Genomic DNA, 25,678 nt, shown 5'->3' with positions numbered 1-25,678 from the left:
AGATCTACTGATCAGGTGGGCCACTGCTGTAAACAGTGGAGCATTGAACGTCTACCATTGAAATCCCCTTGTTATCACAGAAGTCCTGGATCAAACGTGAAATTTGTTTTACCTCTTAATCCGGGTCTGTGTGACCTTCTGAACAAGATTGGATGGAAAATAAATGTTATGGAGGGCCTTGGGGATTTTAATGGTGGAAATCATTTTCACCACTGTTGTTTGGAGTGAAGTCCAGATAATCTTTCGTTATGATTTATTTGAAATGCTCTTAAATGATCCCTAAGGATATATGAATGGGTAGATGGTGCAACCCACTTGATGTATGTTAGGCCCCTCTTTGTGAGGTGTATTCGGCCCATTTAAATCGGCCCATTTGATCGGCCCACATGATTCGGCCCATTTGATCCATTCGATCGGCCCATCTTATTCGGCCTATTCGATCGGCCCATTTGATGTAGATGAGGCCCATTGGTGCGGCCCGATTTGATATACATGAGGCCCATTGGCGCGGCTCGATTTGATATAGATGAGGCCCATTGACGTGGCCTAATTTGATATACATGAGGCCCATTGGAGCGGCCCGAGTTGATACAGATGAGGCCTATTAGTGTGGCCCGATTTGATATATATGAGGCCCATTGGCGCTGCCCAATTTGATATAGATGAAGCCCATTGGTGCGACCCGATTTGATATACATAAGACCCATAGGCGCGCCCAATTTGATATAGATGAGGCCCATTGGTGCGGCCCGATTGGATATACATGAAGCCCATTGGTGCGACCCATCATGATGGATTTTGGCCCATGAGTTGGGCCCGCCCGTTTATATTGTTATGCCCATGTAATGAGGCCCACTCGATATATGAGGCCCAGTATTGAGGCCCGTGCGACGAGGCTCATATGATATATTTGAGGCCCAGGTGCAAGGCTCACCTGTTGTGTATTCAAGGCCCAATGTAATGTGTGTTGGCTCATATGACAAGGCCGATGTGACGTAAATGAGGCCCATCATGATTGTATGTGAGGCCATGGGCCCACTATATGTTTGGCCCTATGTAAGTCACTCCTTGGGAGCAATGTTGGTTAGATGTCCACATTGATGGGCAATGATGGTTAGATGTCCTCATTGTGACCTTCCCTTAGGCCTTATTAGGCTCATTCTCTTCGTGGGTTAACCCAAATAAGTGGGCCCCATTCGCCATAGACGGATGACTCCATATTATCGGATATGATATAACCACGGCCAAGAGCCAATCTTTACATTATAGTTGGTTGGTTGTCCATCTATAAACCCTGCTTTGTTTATATATGCTGGTTGTCGGTGCCGATTATCGATGCTGATCGTTGGTGCGGATTATCGATGTTGATTATCGGTAGTGATTATCGAGGCCGATTCCGATTGTCGAGGCTAAGTATTGAAGCCAATTCCGATTTGTCGAGGCCGATTCCGGTTGTCGTGGCCAAGTATTAAGGCCGATTCCGAGTGTTGATTTCGATTGTTGAGGCCAATTTCGATTGCCAAGGCTGATTGTCGAGACCTATATGATGTATATGCGACCCGTAGTTGAGGCCCATTGTGATGAATTCGAGGCTCATGAGCAAGGCCTATTGTGATGTATTCATGGCCCATTGGCAAGGCCCATTGTGATGTATTCGTGGCCTATGGGCAAGGTCCATTGTGATATGTATTAGGCCCATGATGCATGACCCATTTAATGTATTCGAGACCCATGTGTAGGGCCCACATGTCATGTATTTGAGGCCCATGAACAGGGCCCACCTGTTGTGTATATGTGGCCCTTGAGTAAGGCCCATGGTGTTGTATATTAGGCCTTTGTGTGATGCCGTGGGGCCATTATATGTTTAGCTCTATATGGGTCATTCCTTGGGGGCAATGTTGGTTAAACGTCCACATTGTCCAAGCCAATTGTTGATGCTGGTTATTGATACCGATTATGAGTATGTGACAGCATAACATCATGATACATGCCCATACGCAACATTTGTATGTTTGTTATGAGATATGATTGACCATTGCATATGTCATAGTGTCAGTTGTTTATGAGACTCCCTGATAGGTGGAGTTGCCCTACATGAGCGCGCGGTATGCGCAGGTTTGATGCATGACTGGATGGTATGACTCATGCATCTCTCATTTTGTGATATGACCACCATACACCCTAGCGACATCAGGGTCGTAGCCTCCACAGGCATATCATAAATGGCCAGATGGGACACCGAAAATCTGTTCTACATGGGGTGCTATAGATATCCCTAGGTGAAAGTCCCAGAACCTTCTTGGTTCCAGAGGTTGCTCCAACGTCTAAACCGAGTGGATGCATGAGCGCATGAGGGCCGTATACCGTTAGGCCACGTCTCTCACTGTGTCGTGGTCGGTTGGAAGGAGGTATGGCCTTACCTACCCTAGAGGAGGGGGCAATGCTAGGCTGAGTCTGACCAGCTCGAGGAATGGGTCCGCTATCGACGAGTTGGGCCCGATATTGGCAGGCGGATAGTAAGTCTCTTCCACCCACCTTGTTGCGCACGATGGGGCGGCAATCTGGTTTAGAGTGTAATAGACCCCGGTGATTTTTCAGAGGAGAACCGTATTGATATGTGGATTTATTGAGTAGGAGTTGCATAATCATGCATTTATTTTATTCACTATCCACTCAGGCTGGTGGTGTGCAACTAATTGTTGTGTACCTTCGTATGGTTAGGATTTCGGTTGGGCGCACGACTAACCTAAGACCAGGAGTTTACCACATTAAGTCTATCTATCCAAATTTAGGTATGGGACTGGTTTGGATAGAAGTCCCTTGTGATGGACCCCATAGCCTGCGATACTACGTACTATCATCCCGACTTCACTCCAGCTTTGTCATTTCATTCGCACCACATATTGCATTACATCCACGGCATTTAGCATTTCGGGTTACTATATTTCTGCATTTATATGACCTAGATAAGGCTGATGGTATTAGTAACTCTTCCGAATTGGATATTTTATTGCATCCTCGATTTTAATATCTGTTTCATTATGTTTCCGCATTACATAGCTGATTTACATTACTTTCTCAGTATATGACATTGGCTTGCTATGTCTTTTCACCGTATATCCTGGATGAGGTTGATGATATTTTTATGGACTTGCAGTATTTCTGCTTACTTTGATATCGTATGATTCATGCCAGTAATTCCGATACTGTATGATTAAGGCATTGTATTGAATACTTGGTACTTATCTTGTGCACACACTTACACCACCCTCTAAGCTTTCTATAAGCTTATGCACGATAGATGCGTGCAGGTGACACTATGAAGTCGTGGACAGGACTTGACCAGTCTTGGAGGCCACTCGACCAGTCGAGAAGGTCCTTATGATTGTACTCAAATGATTATATTAGTGGATATGTGGTGATGATGTTGTTCTTATGATTTGGGTGTACTTGTGGTTATGCTTCTTATGAGACAAATTCATGTTGAAAATCCTCCTTGTAGGATCCCAGGATCGAAACCTGGCATATGGGCGCTGGGAGCCGAGAATGAGGTACTACGGAGGTTGTCGGCACTGGATTCGGCGATTGAGATTCTTGTGAATCCGATCCGGGTTTGGAGCGTGACACTGGAAGTTAAATAAAAGCCAACTTGAAATATGAAATCCACAACATATTGTGGCAGGAAGCTGAAAACGTCAGAAGGAGAGTGAGGGCCAAATTTACCCAAGAACTGCTTAATCTTCATTGATCTCAAGGCTGTTAGAATGGGCCTAATGGCTATCTGGTGAAACGGACCCAGACCTGTCCAATTTGAATACCATAAGCTACTATCCCCATTGCCCAGCTGCCTGTGAACTAGGGGTTCCAGAGAAGGGATCAGCTTTAAAATGGGCTTCCAGATCGGGGACACGAAAGCCACTGGGCTGTGCCGATTGACAGGAGCGAGATCCTACTCATATTTGGCTAACATGAATTTGCTCCACAGACTCTTGTCTTCCTTGAAACCAATCGCCCACGCCATCTTTAACCGGAATGCCTCCATGACCTCTGACAGTTTCTGGATTCCTAAGCCGCCTTCTTCTTCGGCAAGGAAATCAACTCCTAGCTTTTCCAATGGAATTTGCTCTTACCCTAAGCCCATCCCCAAAAAAATCTAGCAAATTGTCTTTCCATATGAGAGAGAACCTGGGAAGGAACATAGGCAGCCGCCAACGCGTGAATTGGAACATTGCCCAGCACGTGACTGATAGGCACTGCCCTACCCGCCTGGGTGAGGCATCTAGCCTACCATCCCTTGATCCTGCCTTCAATCCTGTCCATCAGAGGTTTGAAAGAGCTGGATTTAACTCCGCCCGTCGCCATGGGGACACCCAAATAGAAGGATGATGTTGATCTGGAGATCCCGAGAGCTCGTTCGATGGACCGCACTCTGGAGGCCGGCAGATTGGACGCATTGATGAAAGACCTTTTGTTAAGGTTAATGTGTTGACCTGAAGCCTCTTGGTAGGACATGAGAAAAGCTTTAGTAGCCCGGATAGAAGATAAACCTCAATTGAGGAATAGAAGGGTGTCATATGCGTACAAGAGGTGAGAGATGATAGGGCATCCCCTTTTAAGCTTGAAAGACTGGACAAGGCCCTAACTCACCAATAATTTTAGACCTCTGCTTAACACTTCAGCAATCAGAATGAAAAGGCTAGGAGAGAGCGGGTCTCCTTGGCGGAGGCCGCTAGAGGAACAGAAGAAGCCAATTGACTCCTCATTTAGCAACACTAAGAACAAATTATTAGCCCAACACTTCTCCACCAACTCTACCCAAGAGGTAGAGAAACTGAATTTCACCAAAACCATTTTGAGAAATATTCAATCTACACTGTCATAGGCCTTTTCCATGTCCAGCTTCAACACAATGTAACCACCTCGAGACTTCCAATTGATTTCCCTGAACAGTTCTTGAGAAATGACAATGTTTTCGATCATAGACCTACCTTTGATGAAAGTCCCTTGTTCCGGGGAGATAAGGGAGGATAAATGCTTATTTAACCTGGTCACAATGATCTTCACAATAATTTTGAAGAGGCAGTTACAAAGATTGATTGGCCGGAAGTCTAACAAGCGCTTTGAGGTGGCTGATTTCAGGATCAGACGGATCAAGGTGGTGGTGATGGCTCGAGGGATTTTGCTGCCGTTGAATATGTATACTGCAGCCTTGTGGATGTCATGAGCAATGATATCCTAGCAGCCAGAGTAGAAGGCACCAGAAAACCCATCTAGGCCAGCTGCTCCGTCCTTGGGGATAGCCAAGACTGCTTGTTGGACTTCTGCCAGCTATGGAGGGGCAATAAGGGAGAAGTTGTCTTCACCTGATAGGACCGAAGGGATGACATCCAGAAGCTGAGGGTCTACCTGGCTCTGGATAGCCGTGAACTGCTATGTAAAGTGATTGGTTGCGGCCCTCTTGAGTTCATCCAACAACCTTTTGAAGTGACGAGCATCCGACGGGCTAATGAAATGGCACCTTAACGACCATCTGCTCCCATGATCCAACAACCTTTTCAAGTAACAACCATCAGATGGACCAATGAAATGGCACCTTATGACCATCCGCTCCCTCCATCATGTTAGTATTCGCATGAGTTAATATGCGTTTGGCACTTCACACGCTATGTTTACGGCGTGTTTAGAAAAATAGCACAGCGGTAATTGCCCGCATTAAAGGCATAGGTGGGTTTAAAAAAAAAAAATGGGTATCGGCCTCTTGGGATAAGAGAAAAAAGAGGAGCTTCCTCCGTCACGTGAACGATAGCTTCGTCTACAATATGGTAGGTGAGGCCCGCTTTGATGTAGGCACAACAATCAACCAGATCCAAAACAAAGATTGATCACACCACTAGGGATTTTGGGATGGGAATGTTCACCATTAGAACCATTTAGATTTCGTGTGGGGTCCAGGTTTTGAGATGGGAACGTTTACCATTAAATCTGCCTCTTGTGGGGAATCCAGCATTTCGGTTCCTGGTCTCACCTTTTGTAACCCTTACCAATACCCCAAAAATAGATGAATAAATAACTAAGTCCTTTTTAGAGTGAAAAAAAAAAAAAGCTTTCCACAAAGTAATGAAAAAATAGCTTTCCACAGATTTCTGCAGAAACTATGTTTTGAAAAGAGTGGTATCCAAGTAACATGGGCACATGAGTTATGGCTAACATGATGTAAATAGTGTTCATGATCAGATCAAAGCCTACATCAAAGATAGAGTTCATGATTGGAACCATCCATGCATAGAAAATAGTGTTCATGATCAGATCAACTCGCTAGGAGCCCACACACAGAATGCTCCGGTGATTGGAACTAAGTTGTCGACTCTATGCCATCTGGGCCACAGCGACAAAATTACAAAACGTTCCAAGTTGTGGACTCTATGCTGTGGGCCACAGCAACAAAATTACACAATGGATGATTTTGACCATCACCATCTTTCAATAAAGAAAATTTTCAGCAGCACACATTCAAGTCTAAAAATCAAAGTTTAGGTCATCAATGAACCATGATTGCAAGACAATAGCTTATTTATTGTAGTGAAAATTGTGAGTGTGGATCTCACGGTTTAGTGAATGAAATCATTGATCTGATGGTCCCCATGTTAGGCAAGGGATGTTCAATAGTCTGCCTAAGCTACAAGATCCCTGTCACCCAATTCAAAGGCTCCTTTCAGTTGAATGTGGAATGTTTGTTGTATATTTCAATGAGCACTTTGTTCAATTTTGCAAGTGTTAACCGAACCCAACCCGAGTCGGGTTAGGGTTGAGTCTAAAATACCTTGGCTTGGGTTGAGCCGTAGGCTGACCCATTTGGGGTGGGTTGGGCCTCTTTTTTTTTGTTGGTTAGCTTGTTAGTACACCCCACTGTCAGTTCACACTTGTCTGTTAGCCACCCCAACTAGGGCTCGATACCAAGACCTCAGTGTTGAAACGAGGTATCTTTCACTCTGTCTACCACTTGAGCTATGGATCAGGGTGTTGGTGGGTTGGGCCTGGATTGACGCTCAACCCAACCTAACCCACCTGGGTCAACTGCATGGGGAACAATTTCTTCATGTCTTGTATGGCTCCGCGTATGTTGCAGGTTTGCACATATGTTGCATACAAAGGTGCAAACAGAGACTAAGGAAAACATTTCATAAATTTTTGAACTCATAACTAAAAGCCATTGGCGACAGCTAGAGTATCATCCTTCCAGTGATCTTGGTTACCAAAGCATGAAAGACCCACCACAAAATTAAGACAGCACTTCAAAGGACAACCAAAAAAAAAAAAAAACTTCTAGTTCACATTCACACCAATATGCTCAGGAAAATGCATTGTCAGCAAGAACCACAGCAGCACAGCACCTTCCTAAACTCAACCAATGCACATGGACTAAATTAAATTATCCAAATTGGCATAATGACGAAATGATTTCTTTTATTTGGGTAAATGGAGGCCTTCAACAGTCTCAAGAACCATAATCTGTTTTACAACCCAAAAATTAAAAAAAAAAAAAAAAAATCAACATACAATCGAGAAACCTCAATAGAGGCCTAAAGAATTACTACTTGCCCTTAGACTAGAATCTTAAGCATTCTCTTTTGCATGGCATTCTGATATTTTCACCCCTTGTACTCGAGGACTGACACCATCCATGTAGCCCGGATGAGAAAAATGAAGTGCTATCCATGTAGCCTGGATGAGAAAAATGAAGTGCTATGACAGGCCATGAGAGGCTAATAAGACCCGATTGATCTACCACCAACAAAGTTCCAGTCATGACCTGCACATATAAAAACAACCTCAGGAAACAAATTTGTTTTAGATAGACTTATGTGAATAGCAAAGAACCAATTTGATAATCACCGGCTGTCCGATGAGTTTGCTTCAGGTTTCCAGACAATGTCTTTGAGCCCCGATGAAAAGCTTTTGTAGAACTGTCATTTGTTAAAAAGATGAAAAGAAGAGAGATTAGTTGCACTTGCAACTTCAGAAGGACGAAAATGTATTCACGGAATTTTCAGGGAGAATAGAGACTTTAAAATGTCCAAACATGACATGCCTTGTGAAACTCTAAGGTGTCCCCTCCAGTCTTACGAAGCTCAACCATGTGCAGTGAAGGAGCTACTTCAAAGACCTGAGTAAGCAAAGATCAAATTACAATGACATGATTATATTGAAAACCACAATCCAAAAACATGCCACCTAGTGGTAGATCTTAGCTGAATCTGAAGCAAATTAACAGAGGCAAGGCTGACAGGATGTAACAAATATCTTGATGATGCCATAAAATGGTGATTAGATGTTTGTTATGATCATGACAATAGCTGAGGAAAAGCTTCACTTATTTGTATATGCTAGAAATTCAAATATTTGAAAGCCTAAAATGTGGGACACGAGATTCCTTGCTGGAAAAAATGGAAATTTTTGTGTCACCCGAGCTGTGTCCATTCCACAATTACCAAAGTGAACTATTTATGGATCACATTCCCACCAATGCCACAAATGGAAATGCAGAATTTGTTATGATTGCTGCCCCAGAAGTGCCCCAAAATGATCATTTTTTATATCATGCATCGATAATTCATGAGAGCAAAGAGATTGAAAAGGATGTTGAGATTTAGGGCTGGGTGGATGAAGTAGAGATGTGCATTTGGAGTTTTATGTAATCGCCACATACCAATCAAACTGAAAAGGAGATTTTATAGGACAGCTATAAGACCAGCCATACTTTATGAGACAGAATGTTAGGGCGGTCAACGCATTCATAGGTTGACAAAAGTAAAACTGAGGATGTAGAAATGGATGAGTGGCAAGACAAAGGATAGAATTTGAAATGAATGAATTCAAGGGAATATAGGAGTAGCACCAGTAGGTAATAAGATAAGGAAAAGTAGACATAGATGGTTGGCCACGTATGACAGAAACCAAGAACTGTTGTGAATTTTCAAAATGTCTCTTGTGCCTTTTGGTAACTCTTGTATATGACTCTTGGTTGTGTTACTTGGTGCCCCCTTGGTGAGTAGCCAATGTGTGTTTTCTTACATAACAATTTGAATTTAAATGATGGAGGAATGATGCAACTAAATCAAAAGACACTATGAAGGTGCATGTGTCTATTAATGAAAGGGCCTCAAAGTGTCCCTTATATGTCTATTAAAAGTTTAAAACCTAAACTTAGGTCATTCTAGAACCATCACAATCTCCTCTCTCTAGTCTTCGTATTCTTCTCTGAAATCTCTCTCAAGTTCTCTTATTTTGAGTCTACAAAATAGGTGTTTGAAAAAATCTACAGAAAATAAAGAAGTCAAGGGGCGTATGCTGCAGAAAGTGTATTCGGACTGAGGTCTTTGGTATTGCAAGCCAATTTCTCCTATAGGAGAGGAGGAAATGCAGAGGCATTTTCACACCGGGCTCGAATGGGGTTGCCTGTGGGATGTAAGGGCACACTCAGGGTGGGCAGCCCGTGTGAGGCGGAACGCAAGTGATTTGGGGCCCACGAGGGGGGTTCGGCCAAGGTCCTAACCCATGAGATGTGGGGCTTGGGCTATGAGATAAAGGGATTGATTCCCTATGCTCTAACAGTTCGAGCTTTTAGAGCAAGTGGTTAATTATCCTGCATCAGGAGGCTTACAAAAAAATAAAGAGGTCAAGGGGCGTATGCTGCAGAAAGTGTATTTGGACTGAGGCCTTTGGTGTTGCAAGCCAATTTATCCAGTAGGAGAGGAGGCTTATTATATCCTGGAAGCGGATTTGCTGCAACCCTCTTGCAAACCGGTCTTATCATCAGTAGGGTGCAATATCACCTTAAAGAAAGTGAAATTGTAACATGCCCAAGCCTATCTTCAAGTGTCGATATCTATTTTCCATCTCTTCCATACACTTTATTTCAAGAACTGAACAGGTTAGGAATGAGTTGATTTAGGTTGAAAGCTCTAAAAGTGTAAGGGGAAGGCCCAAATGATGCTGACGATGATTTGATAACCTATCCTTTAACTGAGGATATGGTCCTCAAACAAGTCAAATAGTGGAACAGGACTCATGTTGTAGACCCAATATGTTTTAGTTGGAGCAAGGCTATGATGATGCCCACCAAAGCCAGAAATGGTTGAACCTAAGCAAATTGAAGCAAAGTCCATTCACGATACACCATGTTGCCACTTAGCAGAGTCTAATGAATAGCTGTATACCTCTGTAGCTACAGACAGGTGGCCTTTCCTTCCAGTCTTGTCACCTTTCAATTTCATCTGTAAGAAGGGTAAAATAGATGGTATACTCTTATCAATCAACTGACAATCTTGAATGAATTCAAACAGAAAACATAGAATATAATGAATCCTTATCAAGAATTCAAGATAATTTGAACATGAAGAAGACCCGAGATTACCTTCCAGAGAGAGGGAAGAAGAAGAAGAAGAAGAAGATGATGAGGAACAAGAACAAGAACAAGACAAACAAGAAGAACAAGAAGCAGACCTAAGACTTGAAGCCATTTACCTTGTAGTTTTGCTTGCGGACATTGAAACCAAGTGGCTTAGCTGCCTCCTCAATTTTAGACATTATTTCGTTTGCAGGGCACTGAGAAGTAAAACGGGTTTCTCGCTTGACAAGACCCTGTAGTTTTGGGAATTCAAAAAAAAAAAAAAAAAAAGGTAATCAAGTTCTCAGTCAACAACTCTAAATCTTTTTAATAGAAAAAGCGGATGACATGTTGCCAGACAGCAATACAAAAGTCAATCAACAGGAGAAGATAAGGGAACTCAGGTGTTTTCGTCTAGAGCAAGATCCCTGTGTTTGGGAACTCAAGTGTTTGCCCATTTTCAAGGAACTCACATATAAGGAAACTAGAAGAAGAACTCCTGCCCAACAATGACCAGAAGTTGAGCTGCCATAGACAGGGACTGCATGCTTCTCAAACCAATGGGTAATTAAAAGAAACCAGAACTTGCCCGAAGCATGCCTCACAGATTTTCACAAAAGAAAAATGATTATGAAGAATAATAGCCTTACACTAGCTTAATTCCCTCCTAGCCAACATCTAGTGAATAGCTTGCTTAGGCACCTTCAGGAAGTGGTGGCTTATTGTACAAACTTGCTTGGTTCATCCTAAACCAGGTGACGTGAATCAAACAATCTGGTGCATAAAACCAGTAAACAGATTTTACCATGATCCAAATTTTTCTGAGTCAACCCGAAACAGCCAACTTGACCTGACCAGGTCAAATTTCAAGCTGAGTGTCATTGCTGTTTGATTTATCCAAGACTGAGTTGAATTGAAAACTCCATGACTTGGCTGATTTTTCTCTACTGTTTACTATTTTTTATATTGTTTATTATTTTACAGACTCGTTTATGATTTGGGCTAGACTATGGTGTTTTCTCTCTTTCTTTCCCTAAGCTATTGGGATTTGCTTTTCATAGATGTGGCAAAAGTGCACAAGATTCAAACCACTGATCAGGTCAGCTATACATGGATGGCCGGTAAGCCAAAATACAACAATCTAATAGTCCTGACTGTTCTATTGGATGGCTTTTGGGGAAAGAAAATAAATGGTTATGAATCAATAAACAAACAAGTTGGCCAAACTTGGTCTGGCTGTCTATATCTTCCTAAAAATCATCCAATCCAAGGGATAGGACTGTCCAATTGGTCTGCATTTTACAATATGGCACTTCCAAGGCAGAGCGTATCGTATGATCAGTTCAGATCTATTACACATTTGACACGTGTATAAAAAGCGAGACACTGATAATTTAAGACGAAAGATACTAACAGGCATCTCTCCGTTGTGTCTTAGAATATTGAGTCAAGTTGCATACTGAGTCTTTAAGTAGACCAGCAGGTTTCAGGTTTTGGAACAATGGGTTAGGCAGATCCTGAGGCTTTCTTCTCTTTTTTTTTTTTCAGGTTCTCTATGGTTCTCCAAATCTAAGCTCAATCCAATTGAGTTGGCTATTTAGGCCAACCTAAACATGTACATAAAGCTGTAATCAAATTCATTATATCTAATATTATAGCCCAACTGATAAGCTACAAGACAGTAAGAAGACAAACAGTTGGTCACCTTGTGAAACATACCATCTGCTTCTCAAACAAATTTCCGAGATCAAAACTCCCAGACCTGGAAATAAGCTCAAAGGCATTCATTGATGCCGGTTTCTCCTTCTTTTCAGTAACAAGATGCTCCTGCAAATAGAAATCAAGAATTTTAGTCGAAACTTGTTATGCAACTTTGATCTCATTGATTAGATTGTGAGGAGTGATTATCATGGGATGAAACCAAACTCGAGTGGCGCATGGAATTCTTATGACTAAATTCCAGCAGGTTTCTTAAGCAGTTTTTGTACATAAAACAAATCCATCTGCACTGTTTGCTTTTCAATGTTCCTCATCTCATGTGAGTCCTCCGCCGCCAGGACTCAAGCAAGAAAAAACCAGATTGATGCTCTGTGTCTCATGTAAAGGTGTGATCTTCATCAGGTGTTACTAGTGAAAATACTAGATTGGGCACACTTAAAAAGTATTTGTTCTAATTGCCAAACTGTACAGTTCAAAGTAGAGTGTGAATGAGCACTATTACCTTTGAGTCGTTAAAAACGGCATCAACATCATCAAGGTTCACTTCATCCCCGTGTTCAAAATCAGGAACCTTATATCCTTTCTGAAACCATTCATTTTCTAATATTTCTTGAATTTTTATGCGCTGCAACCAAAGACATGGCAACATCAACCCCAGAACCAACAAAGAGATACATATATAGATAGCTTAAACAGCACCTATTCTGCAGTTTCCCACTCAATGGGACCATTAAAGCAAACGGGCTTTAAATAGATGCACTGAGGAAATTTGCTGTGAATTTCATGGACTTACAGTATGAGGATTTGGGTCAAGAATACGCTGAAGCAATTTCTTTGCACCAGAAGAAAACCATGAAGGATATGTGACATCCGCCTTATAGATCTGGCAATTTATGTGGATCAGATTTTGCATCAGTGTTCCAACAAGACTATTCTTGGAATGAGATAAGAGAGAAACCATTATGTTGAAATGCTTACTTTCTTATATAAAGCCATGAGGTTTGAGTCATCAAAAGGCAAGTATCCAGCCACAAGAACAAAAAGAATGACCCCACAAGACCATATATCAGCTGTGGTACCATCATAACCTTTATCATTGAGCACCTGTTACAAGAGAAGTTCCCAAGACAACAGTTCGATTTCAGCTCTGCAAGCAACACAATAGTGCAATATGTTTCTCCAAAAAATAAATGGGAGAGAACGTACCTCAGGAGCAACATAATTTGGGGTTCCACAGGCAGTATGAAGTAAACCATCCTCCTATATAACATTATGAATTTCAATTAAGGATAACCGTCTTCCAGAAGCATTATGCTCAGGTAAAAGCTCAAGCACAAAGGATGTATATTGAATTTGCATGCAAGCTAGACATGGACTCGGACAAAAGCCCAAAACCAGTGAACTTTTCCTTGAATATGTGCAGGCATTTCGTTAGACAACTCCCAAATCGCTTGTACAGTTTATTTGTCTTATTCTAAAGCAAGATGGCATAAAGTGTGGCTTCCCTGTTTAATTATTAGTCTTTAAAAAGGAAACAAGACCCCCACATAAAGAAAATAATACCCCAAACAATACAGAAAAAAAAAAAAAGCAGCATATAAGATGTATGATACCAAAAATAAGAATTCAAGCACCAATTCTTTCCATCAAATAATACGGACAACTGACCTTAATAACTGCAAATATAGTTGGTCCGAAAGCAAAAGTTCTATGCTAAAATCTGCTGTCTAGGATTTGAAAGTTCTTGACAAGATCTTCAAGATGCTTATTGAATGATCATCAAAATAGTACAAACAAATTAATGACGATTCGATCTAAAAGGTAAATAAAAGCGGAAAAACTTAGAATTAGACAAACTTAATGAAGAAAAGTTCTGGGCCTAGTGTTGATTAAATGGCTTTGTATGTAAGCATTTAAGATATTACTGGAACTTGGGAATAACTCTACAAAACCATGGTTCAAACCAAAAGATGGCATAAATGGAAGCATTTTTTTCATTGAACAACAGCACATCTGCATCAATATAGAAACACAACAAAAAATTGGTTCTATAACCAATGTGTTATAAACAGATCCACATTCGCTTCACTAATTTAACTGGCTACTATTACCAAAATGCTTCAATTCCCAAGAGTTCATAATATTGGTGCAATAGAGCACATATCAATTGGTCCTATAACCAATGTGTAAATGTGTACCATAGCTAGCAATACGTATCAGCCGTATCATCTGAATTTTAACTGATTTAGTTCAGTAACTCCAATAAATAAATAAAAGTATAGGTATCAATTTTTCAAAACACCAATAAGGATTGGTTTACACTTCAAAAAGTTTGTAGCTGAACGTGAACTTACCCGTATTTGTGGTGAAAATGCACTCAATCCAAAGTCCGAAACTTTAAGAACTCCAAAGGAATCCAGCAGTAAATTTTCAGGCTACAAAAAAGGCAGTTAAAAGTGTTGAACAGAGTGCAAATGCATAGCAAGCAACAGATAAATAAAAGTTCCAAAAGAATTTCCAGAACCCGACAAATTACAGAGAAAATAATTCTTGAAATATGGGGGTAAACCTTCAAATCTCTGTGATACACGCCTCTACTGTGACAGTAATCCACGGCATTAATAAGCTGCTGGAAATATCTCCGAGCTTCATCCTCCTTGAGCCTCCCATGGTTGACCTATCAAACCAATATCAGATAAGGTAATTTTACAAAATCACGCCCATGCAGAGGCAAGACTGCATTGATATGTGCACCCGCACATACATATTCACATATAGATCCACCCCTGTTACACAATCCACTGACTGAATGGACAGTGAAATACAAATATGCCTACATCCTATTCACAAATGTAAGTACATGCAATATTCATTTAAGGCTGAACAGAGGACCATTTATGCATGTGTACCTATGAATCTAGCAGGTTTTGGAGAATATACACAAGCAATGAAGCCTTACTATTTTGTCAAAGAGCTCTCCTCCATCAACAAACTCAAGAACAATATAAATCTTCGTCTTGCTTGCCATGACCTGCAATGGGTGAGAAAAAGGGTCAATTAAAGAATATTAAAAGTTGTAAATTTAAATCCATCGAAGAACAGTAACTGTGGTCAATTTTTCCATTTGAATTGATGTCATACACATTTCATTTAACATGGGCTTAGGGCATGTGACGAGCTCATAATATGAAATAAAAGCAAATCAAAATTGCACTGCTAAGTTATTGTTAACTAGCACATTAGTCCCAACCAAGGTATTAAAAAATGGTAATAGTGGCCACTGTTGCTGCTATGATGGGGCTGTAATAGCCGTTAAGGTCTCTCTTTTTCTTCTTTATAAAATAAAATAAAATAAAATAAAATAAAAAAACCATATTAGCATCATAACGGACCATTACAGGTCATTTCTTTCGTAACGGCGATTATGACCCTGCAAGGGCATAACAATTTCCACCATTACCGTTACAGTTGTTACATAACTGTTTTTTAATACCTTAGTGCCAATGTATGATATTCAAGCCCAATATGTTCAAAAGGTTGGCCCCACCATGAAGATTACCAAGCACAAAAGTAAGACAACAGTTTGCTCCATATGATTGGCAAGATTTTTACATCATGGCCTGCCAATAGTGTCATGGAACAGATGGATGGTCTAGATTGATGATTCACTTGTGTCATTTAAAAACATTGGGAACAATGTTGATGCCCCTATGAAGGTTGGGAGTTTAGCATTCCCATACACATAAATATGGCAAAAACATGTCGAAAATGAGATTGGAAACACATCTTGGAAGCAATGTGCTTATTGGTCCCAAAGCCAGGTTAGAAACATAAGGTTCAATGTGTGGTGGGCAGCTGGTCACTGAACTTTCCTAAGCGACCATGATGATTCATGTTACAGACATGATTGTCAAAGGAGTGGTAGAGAGTACCCCAAATAGCTGGGGAACTCCACTTGGACTGATGCACCAGCTGGTTCCAAGGCATAGTTAAGGATAAAGATTGATGTTGGGTAGGTAGTCATAGAAATTTTTCAAGAAATCATGAGAATTACTGTTTTCAACATGATTGGCTGGCAAAGCAGGATTTGTAAAGGCAACCCCATGTAGCTAGAACAAGGCTATGAATTGATGATGACACTGAAAAACACACATGCAATGTCCCCAAAGCTTTTAAATGACATGTGGGAAAACCAATCATCTAGCTGGATTGTACATTCATTTCACACACACACACACACACACACACGGATACCTAAAGCTTTTAAACTACACATGGGAAAACCAATAATCTATCAAAATTAACTATCCAATCAATAGATTGAAAAATGGGCAATCAAGATCAAGCAGAGAAATGATAGGCCAAACCATCATATTGAAACACCTACTCACTAGGCCTGCCCACAAATTGGTTATGATTCCAAAGAAGCATCTTGGTTAGATGAAGCTAACAATATGATCTATGACTCATAAAGAAATGCATGGCTATTGGCTACAACATAATGGCCAACACTCCAAAGGGTCATGATCATCCACTTTGCATGTTTTTTGCAACTTGGCCAGCCCCAGTGGTACGGAATGAATGGGTTTTCCAGATCAACGATAGACTAGCCCATGTGTCAATTTAAAGCTTTGGGGATATCTGTTAACGGCACTTGGGACGACCTGGCAATCGCTTCTAGGTGTTCTCAAGCTATTTGGGATCGACTTCACAAATCCTGCTTTAACAATCATGTCCAAATAATGAATCCTTGTAACTGCTTTCGAAAGTTATATGAACAGCTGCCAAACTAACACCAAACCCTTCTCTTTAAGAACACTTGGGACCAGCAGCTTTTTGCTTCCAGGAGTTTGAATTCTCTTTTCGACATGTTTTCACCATACATACATATAGCAGAATAATCAGTCTGTATGCATGATGTGTGAATGTCATCCAGCCCATCCAACAAGTGGATCTAATCATCTAGTGAAGCAGCCCCAAAAATCAGAATGATCCAACCATCAGGTGGGCCAAACCATAGAGAAAGACCAGAGAATTCCAAATTCAGTTGGTGCCTGCCATGATGTGTGCAGGTGAGCAAACACCCCACACCCACCCCCAAAAATGGTAACCAACCTAACCAAGTCAATCCAGTCATCAGTGGGCCACACCATGGAAAACAATGGGAAAACCACACAAAAACCTCCAAATTCATGTGGTGTGTCCCACCCAATGATTGGATCAGCCAAATATCAGAGGCATCTCATTTCATTGGGCAGCACACCTGATGCATCAGTTGCATGTCACACAACCACCCCCCACCATCGGCGCCCCCCCCCACCCCCCCAATGGTGGGCCCACTACAAATCAATTGTACCATAATGTCCCCCATATGTGATCATTCCCCATATGTCTGTCTGCCTGTTCTTTATGATTCCCATTTGAGAGAGTTTGAGAGAATCGCATCACTACATTACAATCCCGATGGTTGTTCAAGAAAAAGGAGAACGAATTATACAGTACCTCATATAGCTTGACGACATTCGGATGCTTAATCAACTTCATTGTAGAAATCTCTCTTTTTATCTGATAATCACAAGACATAGTAATTAGAGTACATTGATGCTACTGCAAACAAACATAAAACATGAATTTAATAGCATCCTAAGTTCTAAACAAAACCATTTCATGACATTTAAACCAAAAGAGCGGTTAACAACCTCCAATTTTAACAGCCAAACCCATTGTGCATATAAAATATGAGAAAAACTCCTACACTAAGGCAGAATGTGATGGACGATGCACATTCACTTCGAAATTATTTGAAAGTTGCATGAGTGCAAGTAGTTGAAATTAAACTGCCCAATTATGGGACCTAGTCTAGATGTATCATGAATCATAAATTAAGATTACTCAATAATCTGCCTATGGGAGTAGTGGATATTGGTTGGATAGTTAAAAACAAAAACAACCAACAACATTAATTCAAAAAGCATCCATGATGCAGGACATGAAAATTAAATATGATATGCGAGATTTCAAGCTTAAGATCACGTTAGTTCAAAAACAATTACACAAATTCCATATCCCACATGAAAATCCAAACATTCAATTAAGGGGAATCTATGTAGGTCCAGGCTTACACATGATACGGCTGGATCAATAAAAATTATGAACCAAACGATACTCAAAGATAAGAAATAATCATCTACACATGCATAGTAATCAGTCTCTAATCCAAAGGGATTCAGAAATTTCAATTCGGGAAACCCTAGGGTAAGAAATGGGGCATAAATTGGAGATTTGAGTAATTTAGGGTTAGGTTTAGGGATTTTGGGTGAAAGAAGAGTGAAAGAGAAGATAGAGACGAACTAAAGAAGTAACGCACGCATGGACAACAACAATGGCCCAGACGCAAGTGCGTGTGATCCCGGCCGCACATGTGTGGGGCCCACTATTCAGAAAAAGGCCACCTTAGCCCTGGTCGGCCAGGGATGGACTCCAAAACACCCAAATCTCAGCCCGATCCGATATACTGTTTGTGCGTGGTGCTCCACCAAAGTTTCAGTCTTCCCGTAGGGCCAAATTCTGAAATTCTGATGTGGGGAGGAGAATTGCTACAATAGATGATTGATTTGAAGTGTAGAGATGACGATGGATGGCGGCAAATCAGGATAGATGTAGCTTCGCACCACGGTAGTTAACCCTTCGATGAAGGGAGGGCTTCGCACCCAATTAGGCTTCACAACTCAGAGAGTAGGAAAACGTAGAATTTTTACTAATCTTCAATGAATGAAAAAATCTAGAAAGGATGCCTATTTATAAGAAAACCCTATACCCCAAAACCCGCGCCATGTGCACAACCTATTACTTGGCGATGAAGGAAACCAAAATAAAAACTAATCAAATAAATCTAAAGCATCCATGATGTTCTAAATAACATTAATAAGCAAAACCTAAAATATAAAATCAATCTGACTAGTGTACCACGATCATGAGATCCCATGATGGGCTTTTCTTGACTAACAGGCCCACTATTTTGAATCAAAATTCTATCTTCTAGGTAGGAAACCCTCCCTGGACAATGTCATCGATCCAGATCAATGGTGGGGCCCTCCTTCTTCTGGCGTATGAGCGTAGGGGGTGGTGTGCATGCACGTGTGGACGGCGTGCGCGAAATGACCCCATCAATTCTCCCCGGCTGTGAAGATTTCGCCACTGGCGAAATAAAACTCCTGAACCGCTCCGAGATGTAAGGATCAAGTCTCTAAAGCTCCTCCTTAGCGAGCCACGTATTGGTTGAAGCTGGACGTGACTTCCACTTGACCAGGTACTTCTGATACCCGCCGTCCAACTTTGAAACTATCTGATGGTCCAGGATATCCTCTATTTCCTCTCTGAGTGTATAAAGGTTAAGTATGGGAGGCTGAGGCTGAGAAGAAATGTCAGGAAGTGTAGGTATGGGAGGCAGAGGCTGAGAAGAAATGTCAGGAAGAGTAGGTATGGGAGGTAGAGGCTGGAAAAATGGGTCGGAACGGGTAGGTATGGGAGGTAGAGGCTGAGAGAATGGGTCGGGACGGGTAGGTATGGGACGTAGAGGCTGGAAAAATGAGTCGGGAAGGATAGGTATGGGAGGTAGAGGCTGGGAAGAAAGGTCAGAAAGAATGCGTATGGGAGGTAGAGGTTGGGAAAATGGATCGGGAATGGGCCATGGTTCAAGGGATAAATATGGAGAATCAGGATGGGTGGGTGAAGGGCCGGACAAAGTATGAGTGGTCTTTTAAAAAGTAATTAGATCCTCCACATCAAATGTGAAACTAATTCCCATGGAAGATGAAAGATGTACCTCATACACATTGAGACCGTTTCGTTTTATAATTTTGAAGGGTCCAACACTACGCGAGTATAACTTACGAACAGCCCCCGAAGGATACAGCTCGAGATAGATGCGGATCATCATAGAGTTCCCAATATTGAATTCTTTGAAATGTTTATGCTAGTTTGCAAAAAAATTGTAATGTTTATTACTAGTAGTGATCTTCTGCCTGATTTCTTGATGCCATGAATGAATGTGATACGTAAAAGACTCTACAGGCTCTGACGCCTTATGGGACAGTGACATAGGGAAAAGATCAATAGGTTTCCCAGGTTTATAAACAGTAACGACTTCATAAGGACTGAGACCTGTGGACCTATCGACAGAACTATTAAACGCAAACTCGGCTACAGGTATTACGGTGTCCCATGTTCTGGTGTGCTCTATATCCCTCTTAAGGGAAGACTCATCAAGTAGATCATCAGAAACAACATCACGTAACTCATCCATTACCGGAATGGCCTCAGTGGGTAACTCTACACTAGCCTCTGGTGCACTCTCTCCAGCCACAAGCCGCACATGTTGTACCCCTCAAAATAGTGGTCATGATGTCTCTCATGGGGTGGGTGCACGGCTGCACACCCATAATTGATTCATTGACCAACTTCATTCATTGGTCTATCCTCCAGGTCACCTGCCTGAGATTGGACATCTACCCCAATGGTGGAGTTTGTCCTAGCGATGGTCTTTAGTTGAGTAATGCGTACATCAAGCTGTTCAAAGCATTGGTCCATTTCCAAGCGTTTAATTAAAGACTCCAACTTTTGAAACAACTTATTTAATGACTCTTGCAATTGTTCCATATTTAGTGTAGGATGCCAACCAAAATTCAGCAATATAGTTGTCAAAATATAAGAATTTTTTTTTAATTAAAAAGAAACAACCTAGTTTCTAAAAAAGAAAAAAGGAAAGTTTTTAAAACAAGTTGGGAAAGTTTCTAAAAAAAGAAAAAAACAAATTAGGAAAGTTTCTAAAAAAAAAATGCAACCTAGTTTCTAAAAACGAAAAAGAAAAGTTTCTACGAAAAACAAATTAGGAAAGTTTCTAAAAAAAACAAATTAGGAAAGTTTCTAAAGTAAAAAAACAAATTAGAAAAGTTTCTAAAAAACAAAAAAAAAAACCTAGTTTCTAAAGAAAAAGAAAAAGGAAAGTTTTTAGAAATAGAAAGTAAGTTTCTAAAAAAGAAAAAGGAAAGTAAACTAGTTTCTAAAAAAGAAAAAAGGAAAGGAAATTAGTTTCTAAAAACATATTAAGAAAGTTTCTAAAAAATTAGTTTCTAAAAAACAGAAAAGGAAAGTTTTTAAACCTAGAAATAGAAAGCTAAGTTAATTTCTAAAATAATTCAAATAAGGGGATAATATAAAATTTCAGCAGCTTATGTCAGGGTTTATGGACCTCTAAACAGCCATATATGATGAGAATTGATGTGTAATAGACATAAACGACCAAACCCTAAACATGTAATGAATTCCCCCCACAAGAACCCTAGGCTCTCATACCAAATTTGATGCAGGACATGAAAATTAAATATGATATGCGAGATTTCAGGCTTAAGATCATGTTAGTTCAAAAATAATTACACAAATTCCATATCCCACATGAAAGTCCAAACATTCAATTAAGGGGAATCTATGCAGGTCCAGGCTTACACATGATGGGGTTGGATCAATAAAAATTATGAACCAAACAATACTCAAAAATAAGAAATAATCATCCACACATTCATAGTAATCAGTCTCTAATCCAAGGGATTCAGAAATTCCAATTCGAGGAACCCTAGGGTAAGAAAATGGGCATAAAATTAGAGATTTGAGTAATTTAGGGTTAGGTTTAGGGATTTTAGGTAAAAGCGGAGTGAAAGAGAGGATAGAGACGAACCAGAGAAGTACCGCATGCGTGGACAACAACAATAGCCCAGACGCATGTGCGTGTGATCCCGGCCGCACGTTTGCGGGGCCCACTATTTAGAAAAAGGCCACCTTGGCCCTGGTCGGCCAAGGATAGACTCCAAAACCCCCAAATCTCAGCTCGATCCGATGTACGGTTTGTGCATGGTGCTCCGCCGAAGTTTCAGTCATCCTGTAAGGCCAGATTCTGAAATTCTGATGTGGGGAAGAGAATTGCTGCAATAGATGATTGATTTGAAATGTAAATGATAGGGTAAGGTGAGAATAATAGATGGTAGAAGATGGGTAGTAGATATGGCAATGGATAACGGTGATCGGGACAGATGTGCCTTTGCACCACGGTAGTTAACCCTTCGATGAAGGGAGAGCTTCGCACCCAATTAGGCTTCACAACTCAAAGAGTAAGAAAATGCAGAATTTTTACTAATCTTCAATGAATGAAAAAAGCTACAAAGGATGCCTATTTATAAGAAAACCCTACACCCCAAAACTCGCGCCATGTGCGCAACTTATTACTTGGCGATGAAGGAAACTAAAACAAAAACTAATCTAATAAATCTAAAGAGTCCATGATGTTCTAAATAACATTAATAAGCAAAACTTAAAATATAAAATCAATCTGACTAGTGGGCCATGATCATGAGATCCCATGATGGGCTTTTCTTGACTAACAGGCCCACTCTTTTGAATCAAAACTCTGTCTTCTATCTAGGAGGCCCTCCCTGGATGTTGTCATTGATCCAGATCGATGGTGGGGCTCTCCTTCTTCTGGCGTACGAGCGTGGGGGTGGTGTGCATGCACATGTGGACGGCGTGCGCCGGATGTCCCCATCAGTCCACGAATCAGAGATTAGGACTGTTCAAGCACTCCGTTCTTGGGACTGAATCAGTGACAGTGGATTCCACAAATTAATAGGATTAGCTTCAGTTCATGCATGCCAAGTGTACAATTTCTGGGTGCCTGTGTATCAAGCATCATCAATGCCAGAGCATCAAATAACTAACCATAAAATATTCAAATTTGAAGTGATTCACTGATCATTCAAAGTAGCAGAGTTCGTTACAGGGGAGTTGCGGCTCGACGCAAGCATATATCGCCCAACGGACCACATGGATGGGCCATGGTCCAGTAACCATGCTGAAGGGACGATCCTAACAATCTGTGTATACAGTGAAATATGGATGTTCGAGAATAAAAATCGTCGACGCTCCACATTCACCTCAGCACAACAATGGCCATAATGGCCGGATCCAACTGTTCAATGTGCTTCTTTGACCCTGCGTCATCCATGGTAGCGCCGAGAGGATGGATGGTTCTGATCAACCATCCATCTCGGGCCCCATGGGGAAAAATGCCCACATCGAAACTCTAGAATCAATGGCCGGGATCATCCCATGAAGCATCAACACGATGGACGGTTCTATAGAAATTTAACTACCCGGATGCACGTACTTTAGAGGGTTATTTTAATATTTCAGATCTATCCGTAGAATCAAAGGGAAAGAGAGGAAAGGGGCAGAGGACCTGTTCAACCATCCGGTGGCGGAGGACCTGATCTTTGTCCAGCACCTTGATGGCAACGTTATCGCCAGTCTCGACATTGCGCGCGAACTTCACTTTAGCGAAGCTGCCTTCTCCCAGGGTCTTCCCCAGCTCGTACTTTCCCACGCGTGTCCGTGTGGTCCCTGGCACGCTCATTCTCCACCGTCCGATCTTCCAGGTGAGTATGGTAGCGAGTTATGTGCAGAGAGAGAGAGAGAGATGGCGACGACGAGGAGGAAGACGAGGATTAGACTCTCTGGGAAGAATGGATGTATAGATGGATGGTGGTGGGCCCGATTATTTGTAAAGCACAATATCTGGCATGCATGAGCTCTCTCAGTCGCCTGGCTATTCCTTTTTGGGAGGGCGCTGTCATTCGTCTGATATACGCACCAACTTTTTAGTATGAATTACCGGAATGCCCTGTTTGGTTCGGCACTTGCGAGGCCGAAAAGGACGAAACTACCCTTCCACGACGATGAATGGGGAGTCGGATTGCGTGGTGCAGAACAGAGCACCATACCGAAATCGGATTGCGTACTGAGTTACTCAGTACGCTCGTGAATGTATTTGCCTTATCCACTCCGCCCATCCGTGTTTTCATATCATTTAGGGCCCATCCCACGGGATTAGATTGTAATAGGGTGGATTGCATTAAATGATGACTGTGTCAGTGGATTGCATGGGACTGCTAAATCCAGGGAATCTACCACCAAGTATGTTTGGCCCGCCTGGTCAATCCAGGGATTATGCCCAGCCAATCACTTCCAATTTGTTCATCCAAACATGTCCCAGGCAAAAATCACGGGATTAGGTGAGTTTAGGAGGGATTGGGTGGTTTCCAAGGTAATGATGGTGATATCAGTGGATTGCTGGCAATCCCATGGGATTGCTCCAATCCAAGCAGAATTTCATCGTGCTTGTTTGGCAGGCCCGGCCAATCCCGGGATTGCTCCTTCCAATCCCTTCTAATACAATCTAATCTAATCCAGCCTGTCCGGCCAAACAGGCCCTTAGCGGTTGAGCCTAAAATTATTGTATATCTAAAGCTCAAGTGGATCATACCACGGGCAACCGTGGGAATAATGATTTCCACCGTTGAAACCTTTTTGTGCCCCAGTGATTTTTATTTGTCATCCAACCTATTCATAATATCACAAAGACATGGAGGAAGTGAAAGCACAAATATTAGATTGATCTAAAACTTTTATGGCCGCCACAAAATTTTCAATGGTAGATGTTCAATTCACACTGTTTGAGGTGGTGTGGTCCATTTGAGCTTTACATATGCTTCAGTTTTAGGTTAAAGACCTAAACTTATCTACTAAAATGTATATACGAAGTGAATAAAATACATAAATGAATGTGGGACCCACAGAGTTAGCTCATTACGCAATCCCTTCCGGTCTGTACTGTGTTGACGTGGCAAAGTTCCCTGGGCCTCACTATGATGTATGTTTTATATCCACACTGTCCATCCATTTTTTCATATAATTTTTATGTTATGAGCCTAAAAATAATGTACACCCAAGTCTCAAGTGTACCACACCAAAGGAAGCAGCAGTGACATGACACCTACCGTGGAAATCCTTATAAGGCCCATCATCATGTTTATTGGCCAGCCAACCTGTTGATAAGATCACACGGATATAGATGAACGGAGAATACAAACATCAGCTTGATCCAAAACTTATAAAGCCCCAAGAAGTTCTCAATGGCAGGCGTTCAATCCACACTCTACTGTGGTGTGTTCCGCTTGATTTTTTGAACTATTACTAAAATGATCTGAAAAAATCGATGGACGGTGTAGATATAAGACATGCATCATGGTGTGACCACCTAACTTTGCCACGTTAGGCAATCCGAGTTCGATGAACGGGGAATACGCGACGTGACAATTCCCCGTAGCCCGCGTGTGTTTGGATTTTGATGGATCATGCACGGTAAGTGTTCCAGAATGGAAAGCGAAGCCCGCCAATTTTCAGGCTCCTTGTAGTTGAATGCGGACCGTTGCTGTATTTTTTCTCTCAACGGTCTATTTTGTTGCCCACGAATTGAAAGGTTGTGATTGTCCCAGCGCACATTGTTAAAGGCTTATGTATTTCTTAATCCGGCATTCTCTTGACGCAGAGCTCAAGTGGGCCCTGGTGCAGTACAGTCCCAGGAAGCGGATTAGGTGGGGCGCGGCCTCACCCAAGACGGTGCGGTCCTTGCCACAGGGCCCACCTTGATGTATGTATTCTGTATCACGCCGTCCATTTCTTTTC

General features: G+C 41.6%; 1 protein-coding gene across 3 annotated transcripts; it reads right to left on the bottom strand.

The window, feature by feature from the left end:
• Positions 1-7,311: 7,311 nt before the first annotated feature.
• On the bottom strand, positions 7,312-23,772 carry LOC131248617 (CBL-interacting protein kinase 9). 3 transcript variants are annotated; one of them, XM_058248981.1, is made up of 15 exons: positions 23,394-23,770; positions 17,609-17,671; positions 15,066-15,137; positions 14,676-14,783; positions 14,461-14,541; positions 13,313-13,366; positions 13,085-13,210; positions 12,900-12,989; positions 12,609-12,731; positions 12,107-12,214; positions 10,525-10,641; positions 10,218-10,274; positions 8,090-8,164; positions 7,894-7,964; positions 7,312-7,810 (listed from the first exon to the last, which is right to left on the bottom strand). In XM_058248981.1, the coding sequence occupies exons 1-15, from the start codon at positions 23,565-23,567 to the stop codon at positions 7,804-7,806; spliced, it is 1,326 nt and encodes a 441-aa protein (XP_058104964.1). In that variant the 5' UTR covers positions 23,568-23,770; the 3' UTR covers positions 7,312-7,803. The 3 variants fall into 3 exon arrangements, with proteins under 3 accessions (XP_058104964.1, XP_058104965.1, XP_058104966.1); XM_058248982.1 differs by lacking the exon at positions 12,107-12,214 and having other exon boundaries at positions 23,394-23,772; XM_058248983.1 differs by lacking the exons at positions 7,312-7,810; positions 7,894-7,964; positions 8,090-8,164; positions 10,218-10,274 and having other exon boundaries at positions 12,093-12,214; positions 23,394-23,772.
• Positions 23,773-25,678: the final 1,906 nt, after the last annotated feature.

Source organism: Magnolia sinica, chromosome 6 (genome assembly GCF_029962835.1).
Source record: "Magnolia sinica isolate HGM2019 chromosome 6, MsV1, whole genome shotgun sequence".
NCBI lineage: Eukaryota > Viridiplantae > Streptophyta > Magnoliopsida > Magnoliales > Magnoliaceae > Magnolia > Magnolia sinica.
The sequence above is the reverse complement of the archived record's forward strand: the minus strand, read 5'-3'. Positions and strand labels throughout refer to the sequence as shown.

Bases quoted from the DNA above. Each gene is read 5' to 3' on its own strand.
- LOC131248617 (XM_058248981.1), bottom strand. From the start codon at position 23,567: ATGAGCGTGCCAGGGACCACACGGACACGCGTGGGAAAGTACGAGCTG. The intron at 15,138-17,608 runs GTACTGTATAAT...CACCCATTGCAG, and splicing joins ATGTCGTCAAGCTATATGAG to GTCATGGCAAGCAAGACGAA. The intron at 12,732-12,899 runs GTAAGTCCATGA...CTTTGGTTGCAG, and splicing joins TTGACCCAAATCCTCATACT to CGCATAAAAATTCAAGAAAT.